The 14,945-nt window shown below is 47.4% G+C and overlaps 1 protein-coding gene across 3 annotated transcripts in view; it reads right to left on the reverse strand.

Annotated features, from left to right (window-relative positions):
- RASGRP1 (RAS guanyl releasing protein 1) overlaps positions 1–14,745 on the reverse strand; it is an 82,560-nt gene extending 67,815 nt beyond the window's left edge. The window contains exons 1-3 of one of the 3 annotated variants that reach the window (XM_053665539.1): positions 14,517–14,744; positions 11,734–11,848; positions 9,854–10,038 (exon numbers count right to left, since the gene is read on the reverse strand). In XM_053665539.1, coding sequence (XP_053521514.1) covers positions 9,854–9,929 — 76 coding nt within the window. In that variant the 5' untranslated portion in view covers positions 9,930–10,038; positions 11,734–11,848; positions 14,517–14,744. Of the gene's footprint in view, positions 1–9,853; positions 10,039–11,547; positions 11,701–11,733; positions 11,849–14,516 lie in introns of those variants that run through there. The other 2 variants (XM_053665534.1, XM_053665524.1) reach the window with 2 other exon arrangements.
- Between the last annotated feature and the right edge of the window lie 200 nt (positions 14,746–14,945).

Genomic DNA, 14,945 nt, shown 5'->3' on the forward strand with positions numbered 1-14,945 from the left:
CCAACCGGGCAAGCTCGGCTCCCCGCTCCTCTCCAAGAACAGTGCCTCTAGTCCCTACTGCTCTTGGTCACTTCGGTTAGTCACTGGTGTCCCTCCAACCCATGCCCCATCCTGGTAGCATCTACCTGAAGATTTTGGTAAGAGCCTCGGCAGTCTCCCCGGGGCCTTGACCACTCTCTGGGGAAAACCAAAGTGGGCGACCCGGCCTCCCCGGCACCAGAGCCCCGCTTGTCTTCTGCTCTGCAGAGGAGTCCCAGAAGCACCAAACTGTAGCATCGCCGTGTGGCTGCTGCGTGTCTCTCCTGGTTGCCACTTCGTGAGTCTCTCAGAACATTAGTGAGGACACAAGATTTTTCCACTGTTTTTGAAAACAAAGCTTCTCTTCCACAAAACCTGCCTAACTTCTCCTGTACATAAAAAAAAGCCCACACCTAGAATGTTAATAGAAGCACGTTTTTTATTTCCTTCATTTGTTATAACTATAATTACCTGCTTATCATACTTAGCATTTGGCCTTGAGAAGAAATGGGTAATTACTCTTGTAAGGATTTTAATTCCTCATTAGAATAATTTTAGTTGCCAAGCAACTTTCACTTTCATGTTCCATATAAGAAAGGATGATGCCAGAATTGTTTTTTCAAATCAATTTTAGGATAGAATGAGCAACTTTCTATGCTAGCATGCTTCTTTATAAGAACTAACATTGATTTTGAGAGCGGAACTGTTCACGATGGAATTACAGGAGGCAAGAGTTCACTGCAGCAGCCTGCCACAGACAGACAGCAGCGACCTCCCGGGGCACCACAACGCGCAAAAGAGGTGCGTGAAGATGTTCCCCACAGGCCTCTCTTGCTCCTGGTGGCAGAGTGGATGGACGGCAGTAATTTTCTCCTTTTTGCTAGTCTGTATTTTCCAAGTTTTCTAAAGTAAGCTTGAAAAATGTTTAAAGTTATTCAAATTTAGGAAGTAAATGTAAGAGCTGAGTTACAATTAGATTTTATAAATACAAGAACTGATAAAAGTGTGAGATTTAAATAAGAATATATATGAGGGGGGACCCCTGCAAAGAAACAGAATTCTCTTCTGGAGGGCGGGCCCCTTGTAGTGCAGGCTTCCCCCTCTAGGTGAGTGTTCTAGGAACCCATCTGTGTCAGTCAGTGGACCAGCTGGCGTTGCTGTGAGAGGCTGTGTTTGGCTTCAGTGAATTTTTTTGAAGACTCTTTCAACACGTTTGCCCATTCCATGGTGGGGGATTTACCAGCACACCTGCCCACAATGTGCTGAGTGTTCAGCAGTTCTGATCAAAAATGACAGGATCCCCGTGCCCCACCCTCCCTATTCACTTGATCTCACCCGGGGTGGCTTTTTTGTTTGTTTGTTTCCCCAGATGAAAGAAGTCCTCAAAGGGAAACATTTTGCACATGTGCAAGAGGTGAAACAAAAAAAAAATGGCAAAAGCAGTAAAAGGCATCAAAATTGATGAGTTCAAAAACTGTTTTGAGCAGTGGAAAAGAAGTCTCAAAATAGGTGTAGTGCATTAAACAGAGAGTACTTTGAAGGTGACATGAAAGAATAAGTACACAATTTTTTATAAATGATCTCTGGGGTTTTTTGTTTCCCCCTCATATAAAATATATTAATATGAACACTTTTTTCTTCATGGTAAAACTTCAGGTTAACTATTACTAAAATAATATTTTAGAAATGGGTTTATGTGGTAAATTTCATGTTATGTACATTTTACCATAATAAAAAAATATAAGTAAAAACAATGTAGATTCATTATATAGTAATAATTTAGAAAAATACACCTAAATTTGGTTGGTTTTGTAAGTCTCCACCCTAAGGATATTGGCTGTGCAAACAGATCAAAAGCACTTTCCTTAAATATACAAATTCCTATGGCACTTATTTCAAATGCACATCCAATACTGTGAGTGAGACCTCATGCCATCTTCTCCCTGATACTTTCAGTCTCAGAAATCATTTCGGTTACAAGTGACCATCCAAGTGCTCCAGTTTTAAGCCAATGACAATCTCAGAAACAAAACTGAAGGCTCTTTTTCTCCAGCAAAACCTTACTGACAAAGTTTTATTGATCACCCCCAACAGCAGACTATAGAATTACTGTATATCATAGAGATTTAATGAAACTTTGATTAAAACAATAATAGCATATTCACCAAATCTTTGGAATAGGGATTTTTTTTTCAAATTTAGACATAATAAAGGAAAAGATAACAAAAAACACAGACAAACTTAACTACATTAAAAATGTAAAGTATCTATGCATTGAAATCCCCAAATCAATATAAAAATAAAAAGGAGACTAAGGAAAAAAGGCCTGGAACAATTGGTATTCAAAGAGTTAAGAGATTTTTTATATAAAAAGCTTTTGCAACTCTCTAATAATAAAAAACATTGAGCAACAAATAATAAATACGCAAAGGATATGAACAGACAGTTCACAAATCTGAAAATATAGTTAGCAAACCACAAACAAACATGAAAACATAACAAAAACTTGGAGATACATATATTATCCATCTATCCATCCATCCGTCTATCAAACCTCTTCCCAGGGAGGGTGAAATAAAGGCGGATGGTTGAACAGATGGAATCAGGAACAAATAGAGAAGGCACAGAATACACGCAGAACAGAAGTTCACAAAATTGAGGTCTGGTTGGTCAGAAATAAGGGATGGTTGAACCATAGAGAGTTTTTAGAAGAGGTAAATGTTTTTTTAAAAAGTGATAACTCTGACTCCAGAAGGAGAATCTCAGTTTTAGCTTTTTAGTTCCATTGTCACTTCTTTAAGAAAATTTCTCAATTTCACTGATATTTGATTTTCTTTTCCATAAGGTATAATGTTCCTTGTTTCCAAAGCACACACGGAGAGTTGTTTTATAAGATACTTAGATGAAAGAGCAAAAGAAGAGCAAATAGTCCCCTCTCCCAATTAGGTGATACAAAATTAAATTTCCAGTTTTAGCTTCCCTTCCCTCCTGGACGCCTTGTTGTGTAAGTGCCCATGTGGCTGGGGGAGGCGATGAGATGGTCGGGGCTTAAGGGGAAGCCCTGGCTGGCAGTGCTTGTCCGTTTCCATGATGTAAATACTCCCGACACAGGCAATGTCACTGAACGACTAGCACAGCTTCACTGAACGTGGAGCTGGGGAGAGCTGTGCGAACCATCGCTTACTGTGATACAGCATTTCTACCCTGTAGATATAGTAGACTCTCTCAAAAGCACAGATGACAGTAAAACGTGGTACTGTATTAGAAGATACTGAGTTTTCAGGATTTATCTTGCAAGTTGATCCAATTTAATCTGTAATGATGCCTGTGTCTAACAACTGGCTCACACAATTTCTGCCAGTTTAACAGACTGCTGTTGCAGGTGAAGACCGTCAGGACTTCGGCAGCATTACATCCCGTGCGGTGCCCCGTGCGTCTGCACAGGCCGTGAGCCTGGGGACCTGCCCTGCGGGGCACTCACTCGCATTCCCTGCTGTTGTCCTCACAGCCACTCTGGGAAGGCCCCTGCTGGGGGACTTGCAGAGCCTGTCGCCAAGCCTGAAGCTGGTAGCCACTCCAGGCAGATGGGCAGGTCCTACTTTGAGGAGGAGGGTCTGGGGGTGGCGCCTGCACTTTGGATGACCTTCTCCAGTGGTCTCATTGCCCAATCCCTGCTGTTTCAGTCAATTACTGAGCACATAGCTTTCAATTTCACGCTATTTCCTAATGTGTTCCCATCACAAATTTAATAACTTTCATGTCAACTAATGGCCTAAAAAAAAATCTGTTGGACAAGTGGCACTTGTGGAGAAGTTACTCATAGGAAGCATCTCTCTAGTCCTCATCCCCCCCTCCCCCCTGACCCCTACCCACTGAGCTGCTACTCTGGGCCTCTGACCTGTGGGAGATGGGCATATACACATATATACATTAGGGACGAGGACTCCACAGCATCACAGAGGAGCCTTGCACCGTGGAAGGTGGAAATGAAGAACAAGAATGCTATCTTTGAATGCAAAGAACAAACCACAGTAATAACAGACGCCCATATTCTATTTATTTCCATGGCCAAAGATGAACAGGATAGAAGTTTTGAAGGGAGTTTCTGTAGTTGAAAAGAAACAGAAATGCGGGAAAATCTGAAAGCAGCAGGCCCAAGGTGACGAGCCTGCTCACAGGCAGGGCTCTCCAACTAGGTCTGGAGGGCAGCTTTAGAGATGCCCCGGGCTGGCTGCACCACCTGCTTTTCTAGTTCACAGAGCTGAAAACCGTGCCTGGCTCTGTTGCTTCTCAGGGGGTGTGCATCCTTGAGGTTTTCCACGTTTTCCTAGAAAGCCCAAGAAGCAAGTGTGCCATGGGACTCTATCTCTCAAAACCAGTTCATGTGTCACCTCCACCAAAACCACAGTGGCTACCAGCTTAATGGACATCTCCGGAGGGGACCGTCCGGAATCTGCAAGTCAAACCCACCCCCTGCCCTAGGAGTCAGGATTCCTGCTCATGTTAAGGGTGGAGAACTTCTGGTGGAGCGGAGAGAACGTGAGCCTCAGAGATAAATGACCAGAGCTCAGATCTCAGTGGCTCTCTCACTAATGAGTTGGGCCACTTTCCACAGGTTCCTTAATGTCCCTGAGCTTCAATTTCCTATGAATTAAAAGAATAAGGAACAAACATCCACCTCACAGGGCTATTGTGAAAATCAGTGGCACCAGTTCAGGTAAAGGCCCAGCAGCCCGCAGAGACCACGGCAGGTGTCCAGCCACCCTCAGTCTGCTACCGGTCTGTCTGCTTGTCTCCTCCTCTCAGCAGTCAATCCCGTCTCTCTGGATGGATGTACTGAACTAAAATGCTTGAAATTCCTGTGACATTGTCAACCTCATGCATAAACATTTTTGACCGCCTCTGTTCTCTATTACAGCGAGAGGTCTGTTATAAATAGCCCCACACAGGAGCACAGAGGAGACTGGGAAGGGGTTTCCCATCTCCTCACTTCGCAGGGGTGGCAGTCACTGTAACTCACACCCATGGGAGGATGGACACACCAGCCTAGGGCACTGGCCAATGTCAGCCTGTCAAAGATGCAGCAAAGAATCTCCTGGAATAAATAGCATCTTAATCGCAGAATGCTAATTATTTCACTCCAGTGGGCTAAGGACAGCCATGTCTGAGAGCTGCTCTGATGCCAAGAAGCCTTAGGAAGTAGGTGCCCGGAGGACAATTTTTTACATGTGCAACCTTGGCCATGACTTTCAGTGACTGGGGGTTCCATCAAGAAGGTAACTGAGACAGCTGTGGTCTTCTTCATGGAGGGCCTGTCATCAACAGTGACCAAGGCTTTGGGCCCCTTCCTCATCCTATACTTGGCTTTGTTTCTTGGAGTTGCCCATTCTTGGGTCTGAATGCCATTGGCTATCATCTCTCTGGGCTTCTGGTCTTACACTCTTGCTGCTCACGGGCACCTCACTTTGGTGTATAGACTCTAAGTTGCAGAGTGGCGAGAGATACCTAACCCTCCCTGGAGGGAACCGTGCGGCCCCAACATGTGTGTGTTTGCCTTCTTTGGCTCTAATTTTAAAAATAAGTGTAACATTTTAGCCTTAACAAGTTAAGGTCTATACAACACTTTTAACATCCACTGCTCCATGGTGTGGGAAATATGCCTATTACTTCTGGGGTACTTCTAGTTGGGGAAGTCTTTGGTTAGCATGAGTACAATGCAAGTGGCAAGTTTAATCAACTAACACTTTGTTCAAGAGACAATTTCTGGCAGACACCTGCTATAAAGACACCTGCTATAAAAATGTGAGCCCAGGGTGCAGCCTTGCTCTGTGTGGCATGCAGTGACCCCAGACCAAGGGAGGCTGGGCCCAGGAGGGGGACCCCAGCATGCCCAGCTCAGGTTGCAGGTGGCTGCTGGGGGCCGAGGAAGAAGCACATGCATGGCCTGCTTTCTCCTTACACTAGGGACATGAGGCCAATGTATTCTGTTGTTTGTCCAAAGGAGACAATCATACCTGACCTGCTTATTTCAGAATTGTTCTGCGCTTAAAAGAAATCAATACATATGGAACTCCAAGGTGTGTGTGTGTGGGGGGAGCACCAACAGTCTAAAATATAAGATACTAGGCTTTTCCCTCCACACTGACAGGTAGGACAAAGACGGAGAGTGTCCTCCCACACCCACCGGAGAGCAGGGGAGCTGCTTGCTGACGGTCCCTTTCTGGGATGTGTTTGGCTGTCATAGTTGTCTTGCATTCAGAAAAGGACAAGGAAAGAGCTTTGTGAATGGGGACATTGGAAGCCTTCCACTCGATCCCAAGTGCTGGCAGCCCGCTTACAAAACGAAAACGTTTTAAAAAGCCCAGATGACCTCATAGGTCTTCTCCACCTCTGAAACAGATGGTGTGATTCACATACATTTGACGTCAATGTGTCAGGTTGTGATGGTTCGCCATTATGTTCGGCTGAGGAGTGGATTAACCTGTAATAATGCGCTGAGGATGTAAAGCATGGCCTCCAGTGAATACGGAGGTGGGGGTGGGTTGCTTCATAGTGAAAGCAATGAACTGGCTCAAGGCTGTGCGTTCCTAATCACAAACCTGTGACCTTGTACGTGACAGTGGGAGGCCTGCTGGAGGCCTTCAAGAGTACCCTTAATTTGTACAAACTGATCGCCCATTTTTAAAAGCATTGGAGTAAGCGCATCCTCTGAGAACAGTATGGGTGGTAATTAATGGTTAATAACACTCAAGAGAGTAAAGACTGCCAAATGCCCGTGATTCCTTGGGGAGTATTCAGATTATTACCTAGAGATGCTAGAGAAACACAAATCCCACAGTTCCCAGAACACCAAGTCTGCTGCTCTTCCCCCCGAGTCAGCCGCTGACCCTGTCCAGCATGCCCCACAGACTTCTTCTGTGGCAATGGAAATGCTCTTTATTTACTCCATTCAGAGGCAGCTACCACTTGTGGCTGTTGACCACCTGAAATATGACTAGTGAGGCTTAGGCACTAACGTTTACACCTGATTTAATTTTAATTAATGGACACATATGTGTAAACAGCCTTGAGTATAGTGGCCACCATCGTGGACAGCATAGTTCTGGCTAACTCAACCTCTTCAGAGCAATCTTATGAAGGGCGGGGTTGGGAAAGTAGTCCAATGTACATTAACTAGTCAAAACTATTTTTTCTAAGTTTAAAGAGGTGGTGAAATTCGAGGTCAGAAACGAGAGATTACTGAAAAGTAAGCACCATTTCCCATAACCCTGCACCATTTCCCTCCGTTTTTATGGGTATTCATCTGAGAGGGCATCAAAACCCTAACAAAAAGCTAAACTAAGATCCCTTTATTCTACTGAATAACTTTTCTATACAAGGCTGAGAAAAAGCACCAGTGAGATCGAGTTCAAGAGAAACATTAGCCTCTCGGTCCTGTTCTCGGATCACCTCAGAGGAGCACGAGTACGTGGGACGTTCTTTGTCTGCCGTCCTCCCCAGCCCCACTTTCCTGTGTGGCTCCACCTCCCCTCCCCTCCCCCTCCTAGACCGGTCAACTGATATAAACCACGGCTCAGAATCACAGGCAGAGCGCTGTGTCCATTCCCTCCATACTTAAGGCATCTTCTTTCTTGCCCTTTTGTGAATTCTGTGGCAGCCTTGAAGAAGTGAACTCACTCAAACTTTACAGGGGGTAAAGAATTTATTCTTCCCTCACTTAGCTTATTATTGCCCTCTCTTTTGTATCTTTTTTTCCCCTGCACAGTGCATTTCTCAGGTAGTCTAAGCTCTAATAATGGAACAGGGGTTCGGTCCGTGCGATCCTCCTTACACACGGCCCAGCACAACCTCAGAGGCAAATAGGAACTCAATCAATGCTTCATGGTGGTACATAACAGACCATGAGACTCGATGGGATGTTAAGATACTTCTTTCAGGTCAACATACTCCAGGAAACAAGGTATCTTTTGCCTTTGTATGATTTGTTGAGGGGAGTGCATTAGGCTTGGGCCTTTTGCGAAAGGACTTTAGAAAGGGCCATGTCGTTTTCAGGGTGATGTCATGATTACCCAAAAGTTGGGAAAGCAGCCCTGGCCTCAGCCGGCAGCTCTGTGATTGGCATGGGAGAAACGAAGCGCGATAAATACATCGTTGGTCGCTGTCTTCTCAACAGTGGGAACGGAGCAAGAATGAAGGTCTTCATTCATGAAATGGTCAGCATGCAGAGTGGCCCCGCTGAAGACCGGTGAATGGGACTACCAGGCCTGTGTGAGGAACTCTGCAGTGTGTTGAAGTGGGAACAAGGCGATGTAAGAGCTTATGGCAGCCGCACCTCCCAGTCTCCACTGTGCCCTAGTGTTCTCCTTAAATGCACATCTCCTAGGGAGATTATTTTGAAGGAGAAAACCATTTATTCTGCTCCCAAATTCATCCTTAACTGAAAGATTAAAGTGTAAGTAAATAGAAATCTAATTAAAATTTAAGGTTAAACTAGCAATAAAAATGCTTCCAAGCTAAAGAGTCTACCACAGACAACAAGCACAGTGGGGTACTTGGATCAGCTGCATTAGCAACACCAGGGAGCCTGTTAGAAATGCAAAATCTTGGGCCCCACCTGGGACCTACAGGAGCAGAAGCTTTTGGAGCCTGGCCCAGCAACTGTGTTACAGAAGCACCTCCAAGTGACTGTGCACTAACACTTGAGAACGATTGCTTTACCCAGTGTTGAAATCATCAACTTCTTTCCAATGTTGTAATTAAGTGTCCTCAACGAGTATCCCTGAAACGTCAAGTCTTTCCCAATCCTAGAAGTAAGGTCTGACCAAGCACTAAACAAGTCTAGCCAGGAATCCCTAGTTCTGAGTTCAAACACAGGTGCATGTCCTGCTGCCTGGGGCCTGACCGAGCCTCCCCAGGGCGCTCAGGCGCGCTGGGCCGGACAGGCGCGTCTGCGCCGAGACACCAGCGCCCATCAGCTGGGTGGGGGGAGACAGAGGGCTTCCAAGGGGCGGGGCATGCGGAGGGGAACCGTGACCGGAAACCTGTGCCTATTCCATCAACTGGAAGCATTTCTCTTTTTGAAGGGAGCAAATATTTAATACCTTTCCATCGCTACTTCACAAACAACAATCAAAAGAACCACAGCGGTTATAAGATTTTAAAAAATAGGGCATCTTCGCAGATAACTGCTGTCAGCGGCACCAGGGCGCGTGTCCTTCATGGCAACGACCGAGTCCAGTGTCTGGATGAGTCCTTGCTGACGTGAGTCTGTCTGTGTCTTTCCCGGATCTGTGACACCCCCCCCCCCATCGCAACACGCATTAACCAGTATCTCCCAGTCACAGGCATTCCAGCCTCACCCAGTCCTTTCCTACTCCACCATAATGACCATCCAGATCGCAAGGGGAATTAATGAAGCTTTTTGTCCAACTGATTCAAAGACTTTCAAATTGCTTTTTGATGACAGTGGTTGCTCATGTAACCTACTTTTTGTGTGCTCCAAGAACACAAGGACAAAAAGTCAAAGCCCCAGAAGCACAAGAGCATTTTATGATAGTTCCCGTCACAAGAAAAACCTCCACGCAAAGACACATGGAGATGTAAACTCTCCACTGTAACTTCTCTCGCTGAAATCGCACCTCTTGTCACGACCTGGTACACCCACACGGTCGTGTGCCACAGGCACTGCACACTGTCTCCGACATCTCAAAGGCTCAAAAGCTATTTTTAAAGCTAAAATGCAACCCAGGTTGCTATTCTATAAGGCATTTTCTTAAGGAAGAACAAAGTAACACAGTGACTTTTTTTTATGCATGTGGGCAGTTAGCCAACTCACCAAAGGACTGAATGCAGCTATCGATGAGATCGTCCAGGCTGGCTCCTTTGGCCAAGTGGCCCAGAGACACCATCATTCGGAACTGGGTGATCTGGGCCAGGCTGGGATGGGAGGGGATGGGGCTGGTGGCTGTCTTCGCCTCTACTTTTGCTTTAGGGGCAGCTCTGCAGCCATGGGAAGGTTTCCTGAGGAAAGAGAAGAGTCAGTGAGCGCACACAGGGCAGCCAGGGGACCAACAGACTGGCAGCTCCGTGCTCTGAAGGCAGATTGGAGAGGAGAGCAGTAGAGATAGCACAATTAGTCCTGGGAGTTGGGCTGATAGGAAATATACCCCTCCCACTTGGCAAAGGCACCACGCGCACTGGTTGGCTGTTAAAGAGACATCTCCCAAAGCAAATAACAAGGTGAGATTTCAGGGTTGCAACTAGGGCTTGTCCTCCTGGGGTTAGGATTGCTTTGACCTGCTGTCTCTGATTCCCAAAGGGGAGAGGCAGAGGCAGGACCACCCTGGCAGGCCTCAGCTCCTAGCAATAGTTTTTCATTTTAGCTTCAAGGCCACTGACTTGGGTCTTGAGAATTAAGTTTCAGGTGGTCTCATCTTCAGCTCGGTTCATTCGTCTTGAACAACAGCAGAGATGCTGTAACAGCCCAAGTGGTCTGGGGAGTATCCTTAAGGCCTTTGTGGGGCAAGTCAAAGACTGAGGACTGGTATGCAGGGGCTGAGGGGTGAGGGTGGTGGTACTTAGATTTTAAATTACAGTCCTGCCTTTCTGACAAATCTCTGTTGGTTTTAAGATCCAGTTTTTCATTAATGATAATACAGATAATCATCATGAGTCATTTTTATCATTAAACAGCAGTCCATCAAGTCCGTACGTGGGTTTTTACTTATTGGGGGCAGGGAGGGGGTTGAGGAGCAGAGCTCAAGGGGGCTTTATTCCAGAGCCGAATCCAAAACAGTGAGCCTGGGTACAGGAAGGCCTAGGGGTCCTGCAGGTCACCGTTGTCCACGCTCACCTCACTTTACCTTTGGTCATGACCTTTCAGTATAAGCCAAGTTGTTTGCAAAAGGATACATGAACATTAATTAAGCATTTTGTTTCCCTTTCCATTAGAACAGAGAAACACACACAGACACATTTCTACATTCTTTGAAGGTTTGTTAGTGGCAGGTGGTGTTACTGGTAACGTCTCTGAGCACAGAGTTAACTCCTCTCTCTGCTGTGACCTGGTTATCTCATAGTTCACATTAAGGAGTCAAAAACAAGAGAAAAGGAAATATATCTCAGATCCATGCTTTAGCGACTCACTACATATTTTGATAAACACATGATGACATTAATTAATCAATAATAGGTCAGAGAAGACCAGTGAGACAGTGTGTAAGAGGATACTCTTGTAATCTGTAAAACATACTAATTACATTAGTTAGCTGTTGTTGTATAAAGGTCATCTATAAGTTCTTTAAAACAAACATCTAGTTGGAGAATCAGACCCAGACCATGAAAAGATAATTATCAATCTGCGAGCGTCAAGGCTAAGGGCTGGGCTGTTCTCAGAGGAGGGAGAATCATTTGCAGGTGGAGTGTAGGGGAAAGCTTCTCTGATGAGACATAATCTCACCCAGGAGGGGCTGAAAAGGTACTGAGATGAAAACAAAATGCCGAGGCATGCACAGAATTTTGGAAACCAACCTGTGGAAAGACCTCTGAACCGTGGGGCTACTCGGTGCCAGACTTGTGGAGGGGACACCCTGCCCTTCCAGTGGCATTTCAAAATGGCTCCAGGGTGCTGGGCTCCCGGTGGCTGGGGGCTCTGTGTGCACTCAGGGTGGTCCCAAAGAGACAGAATCAGCAACTGGCTACTGGGAGTCTGCTAACCTGAGGCAGTGACTTCCAAAAGTTCAAGCTGGTATTACAGGACTTGATCAAGTTTCTCTTGGCTGTTATTGATTCTCACCCAGCACTTGCAATAGCCCCAGGGTCAGATCAGTATCTGAAAATGAGAGAATAATGGCCACTGTGGATTGAACAGCCTTGACAGGCAGGCAGGCACTGTACTGGAGATTTACATGGTCTTTGAAGCTTACATCCCAGAAAGATTTGATCTCCATTTCGTGATTCTGAAACTGAGTCTAAAAGAGGTAAATGACATAGCCAAGTACAACTCATATGTTCTAGATCTGGGATTTGTACGGGGCGCCTCTCTGGCTCTATCTGCTTAATTAATATTGGCTGTGCCTGGAACTGTGCACCTTCACTACGTCAGAATTAGTAAGAGAGGCTGACAAGGGTCAATTCAGCTTAAGATCAAGGGACATTCTCCTAAAGCGTAGCTGATGACACAAAGGCCGAATGTCGGTCCTGCTCCTTCTGCACAGTCCCAGAGTGGTCCTCAGACCCCAGTGCTGCACGGACTCTTTGAAGTTGTCATCCACACCCTCCACCTACATGCACGGAGGCCCAGGATCAGCAGGGCGATGGGACCGGCCACCAGTGCCGAGGAAAGCAGAAGCCAGGCCCCCTGTGCCCCAGTCTTGCCCCCCACTTGGGCTCTCTCCCCTTTTAGGAAGCATTGACAATCTCTAAACCTGGGGCTGGTTGTCAGGTGTTGGGATTAATCATCTTTGTGCCTTATCTGCTGCCTTTTTACCACTAATATCCCTACCCAAGGCAGAGGTGGAAAAGAGAAAAATAAAGTTCTCGGTGCAAGTATTTTTTTCCCTCTTAGGCCCTCCACTTCACTTCTCCCTGGGCCCTGCAACCAGAGGCTGAGTCTCCACAGATAGCTCTTCCCTCTGGGGCAGGGAGGCATCTGCCTCAGTCCCTCAGCTGATGCACAGAAGGAAAATTCCACTTTCTCTCTCAGTTGGTGGCACTGGCCATTGAGGACTCTGAAAACTGCCCTGGCTCTAATTCTAGTAATGGTTCCTCCTGTCAGCTAGGGGAAACCACTTTTGGTTCACAAGGTGAGATACTTGTACCAGAATGAGGAGGGACTGGGGTAGATTTGAGCAAAAAAAAAAAAAAAACCAACAACAAAAAAAAACGAACGTGAAGGGAGTACTTGGGGGTTAGTGAAATATGCAATGTGGGAACTATCAAGCCCAGAGAGAGTAGAGGGTTGGGGCATGAGAAACCCCAGGGAGAAGAGAAACTATTAAAAGCCAAATTGCAACCTGAGAGGTCTAGATAGATGGGGCTCATCTGCACCACAACCTGGGAACTCAGCTCTTCTGCTATGCGATTTCTTGACTGCCTGTCTTGTGACAAACCCTCAAAACTCTCTTCTGGAGAAATGACTAGAGACAAGGATTTATTAAATGCTTATTACGGGCAGTACTTGAAGGTATTTTAATCCATAGAATGCATAGTCTCTAGTCTGCAATGACATATCTTTAAATGAGACTAGCCAAATATTTCCTGGCCAGTTCCCTTGCAAATTAAAAAAACAAACAAACAACCCTTAAGGAAAAATTAACTTGAAGGTGTTTTCTGACGCTAAAATTTGCTAAGGCCCCAGTAGCTTTGCTGAAGGGGACTCTCAAAATTCAAACTGGTTCAAGTGAAATCCTTTCCAAGCACAAATTACCTCAGTTCAACTTTTTATGGAAACTTTCACAGCTTTCTTTGCAGTGGAAGTGGCTTTTACAGGCTTCTAGTGAGGATTCCTTCCAGTCCTGGCCTCTCCCCATCTCCATAATGACTCAGTTTAACATTGTGAAGCTCTCCTCCCTCAATCCAGTGTGAGGTACAGTGTTGGACCCTTGGGGATATAGGGCGAGTGCAAAAAAGAGCTGAGGTCCTTCAGCTCTAGAAAGTCCAGCAGAGCAAAGCTTCCTGCCTCCATTGGGCATGCTTGTGCAGGCTGGGCACGGCACAGTCACATTAGAGCCCATGTGCATGGAGGCGGGGAAGTGCACAGGTGCTCAGACTTATGCTGCGCTCAGGCCGCTGTCTAAGCAACTGTCGGGTGCCAGCCCTTTGGGGATAAAATCAAAGTTACCTGTCTCCTCCAGGCCCCTTCCTCTAGACAAGAACCTTTTCATTCACTGTCACTCTTCATCTTATGTCACCCCAAGACGCTCCTAAAACATCTCTTTAAAATCACAGTGGAGTGGGGGTTCCCACCCAGAAAGTTATACATTCGCTGACCTCCGTTTGCTTAGCGCAGTGGGCCCCGCAGGGCCCTCCCGAGATCCGCAAGGCCAGCAGATGCCGCCAGGGGGCGCTGCGGGAGCCCTGCCCCCGCGGCAGGTGCGGGAGTGCAACCCGGAAAGTCCACGAGTGGAATTCCCAGGTGCGGGGCAGCTAGGGGCTGGGGGATGAGGTCTGTCAGTGCAATTCGGGAGCTCGCCAGGCGAACGCTGGCCGAGCGGACCGCACAACCCAGCTTGCTACCCCATTTCCCGGGTGCGACGCGCTGGGCACCCCAAGAGCGTCCGTCTCTTGAGCTTGTGTCCGCTGCGAGCGTCTCCCCGGACTTCAGCAGAGACCCCAGCCTGCTGCCCCCAGCAGTCCGGCCGGCAACTTCCCGTAGAGGAGGCGCCCGTGTCGTCCACCCCACTTCCCATCCCCTAGGGGCCTCGGGGGAGCTGCCCGCACACTGGCCCCGGCCCCAAGGAAGAAGACTGGCGCTTCCGAGGGCCTGGGCCCCTACTCACCGAGGAGCCTCTCTCGCCTTGCCCAGGGTCCCCATGGCCACGGCCGCGCTCGTGAGCCGCTTCACCTAGCGCAGCTAGACGGGCTCAGCGGGGTGCATCGCAGCACCCTCGCCGCTGCCCCTGCTGCCGCCAGCGCGTCCCTTCGCCCCGGGCCTCTCCGCCTCCGAGCCGCCCACCCGCCGCTCTCGGAGCCGGGCGAGCTCGCCGGACGCGCACCCGCAGGCACAAACTTTATGTGCGCGCGCTCTCTCGCCTTTACCCGCGCGCACGCGCGCACTCACACTCTCCGGCACCCAACCACCTGACACCCTCTGATGTTATCAGCTGTAGGAAATGTGTAGCGCTCCTCGGCTCTTCTCTGAAACCTGCCCTCAGTACTCGGTAGTGCCTCGAGACCAGCGTCTCTCCAAGTCCTCGCCTTCCAACCCT

Source organism: Artibeus jamaicensis, unplaced genomic scaffold (genome assembly GCF_021234435.1).
Source record: "Artibeus jamaicensis isolate MK-2021 breed Jamaican fruit bat unplaced genomic scaffold, CSHL_Jam_final contig_1132, whole genome shotgun sequence".
NCBI classification, from domain to species: Eukaryota; Metazoa; Chordata; class Mammalia; order Chiroptera; family Phyllostomidae; genus Artibeus; species Artibeus jamaicensis.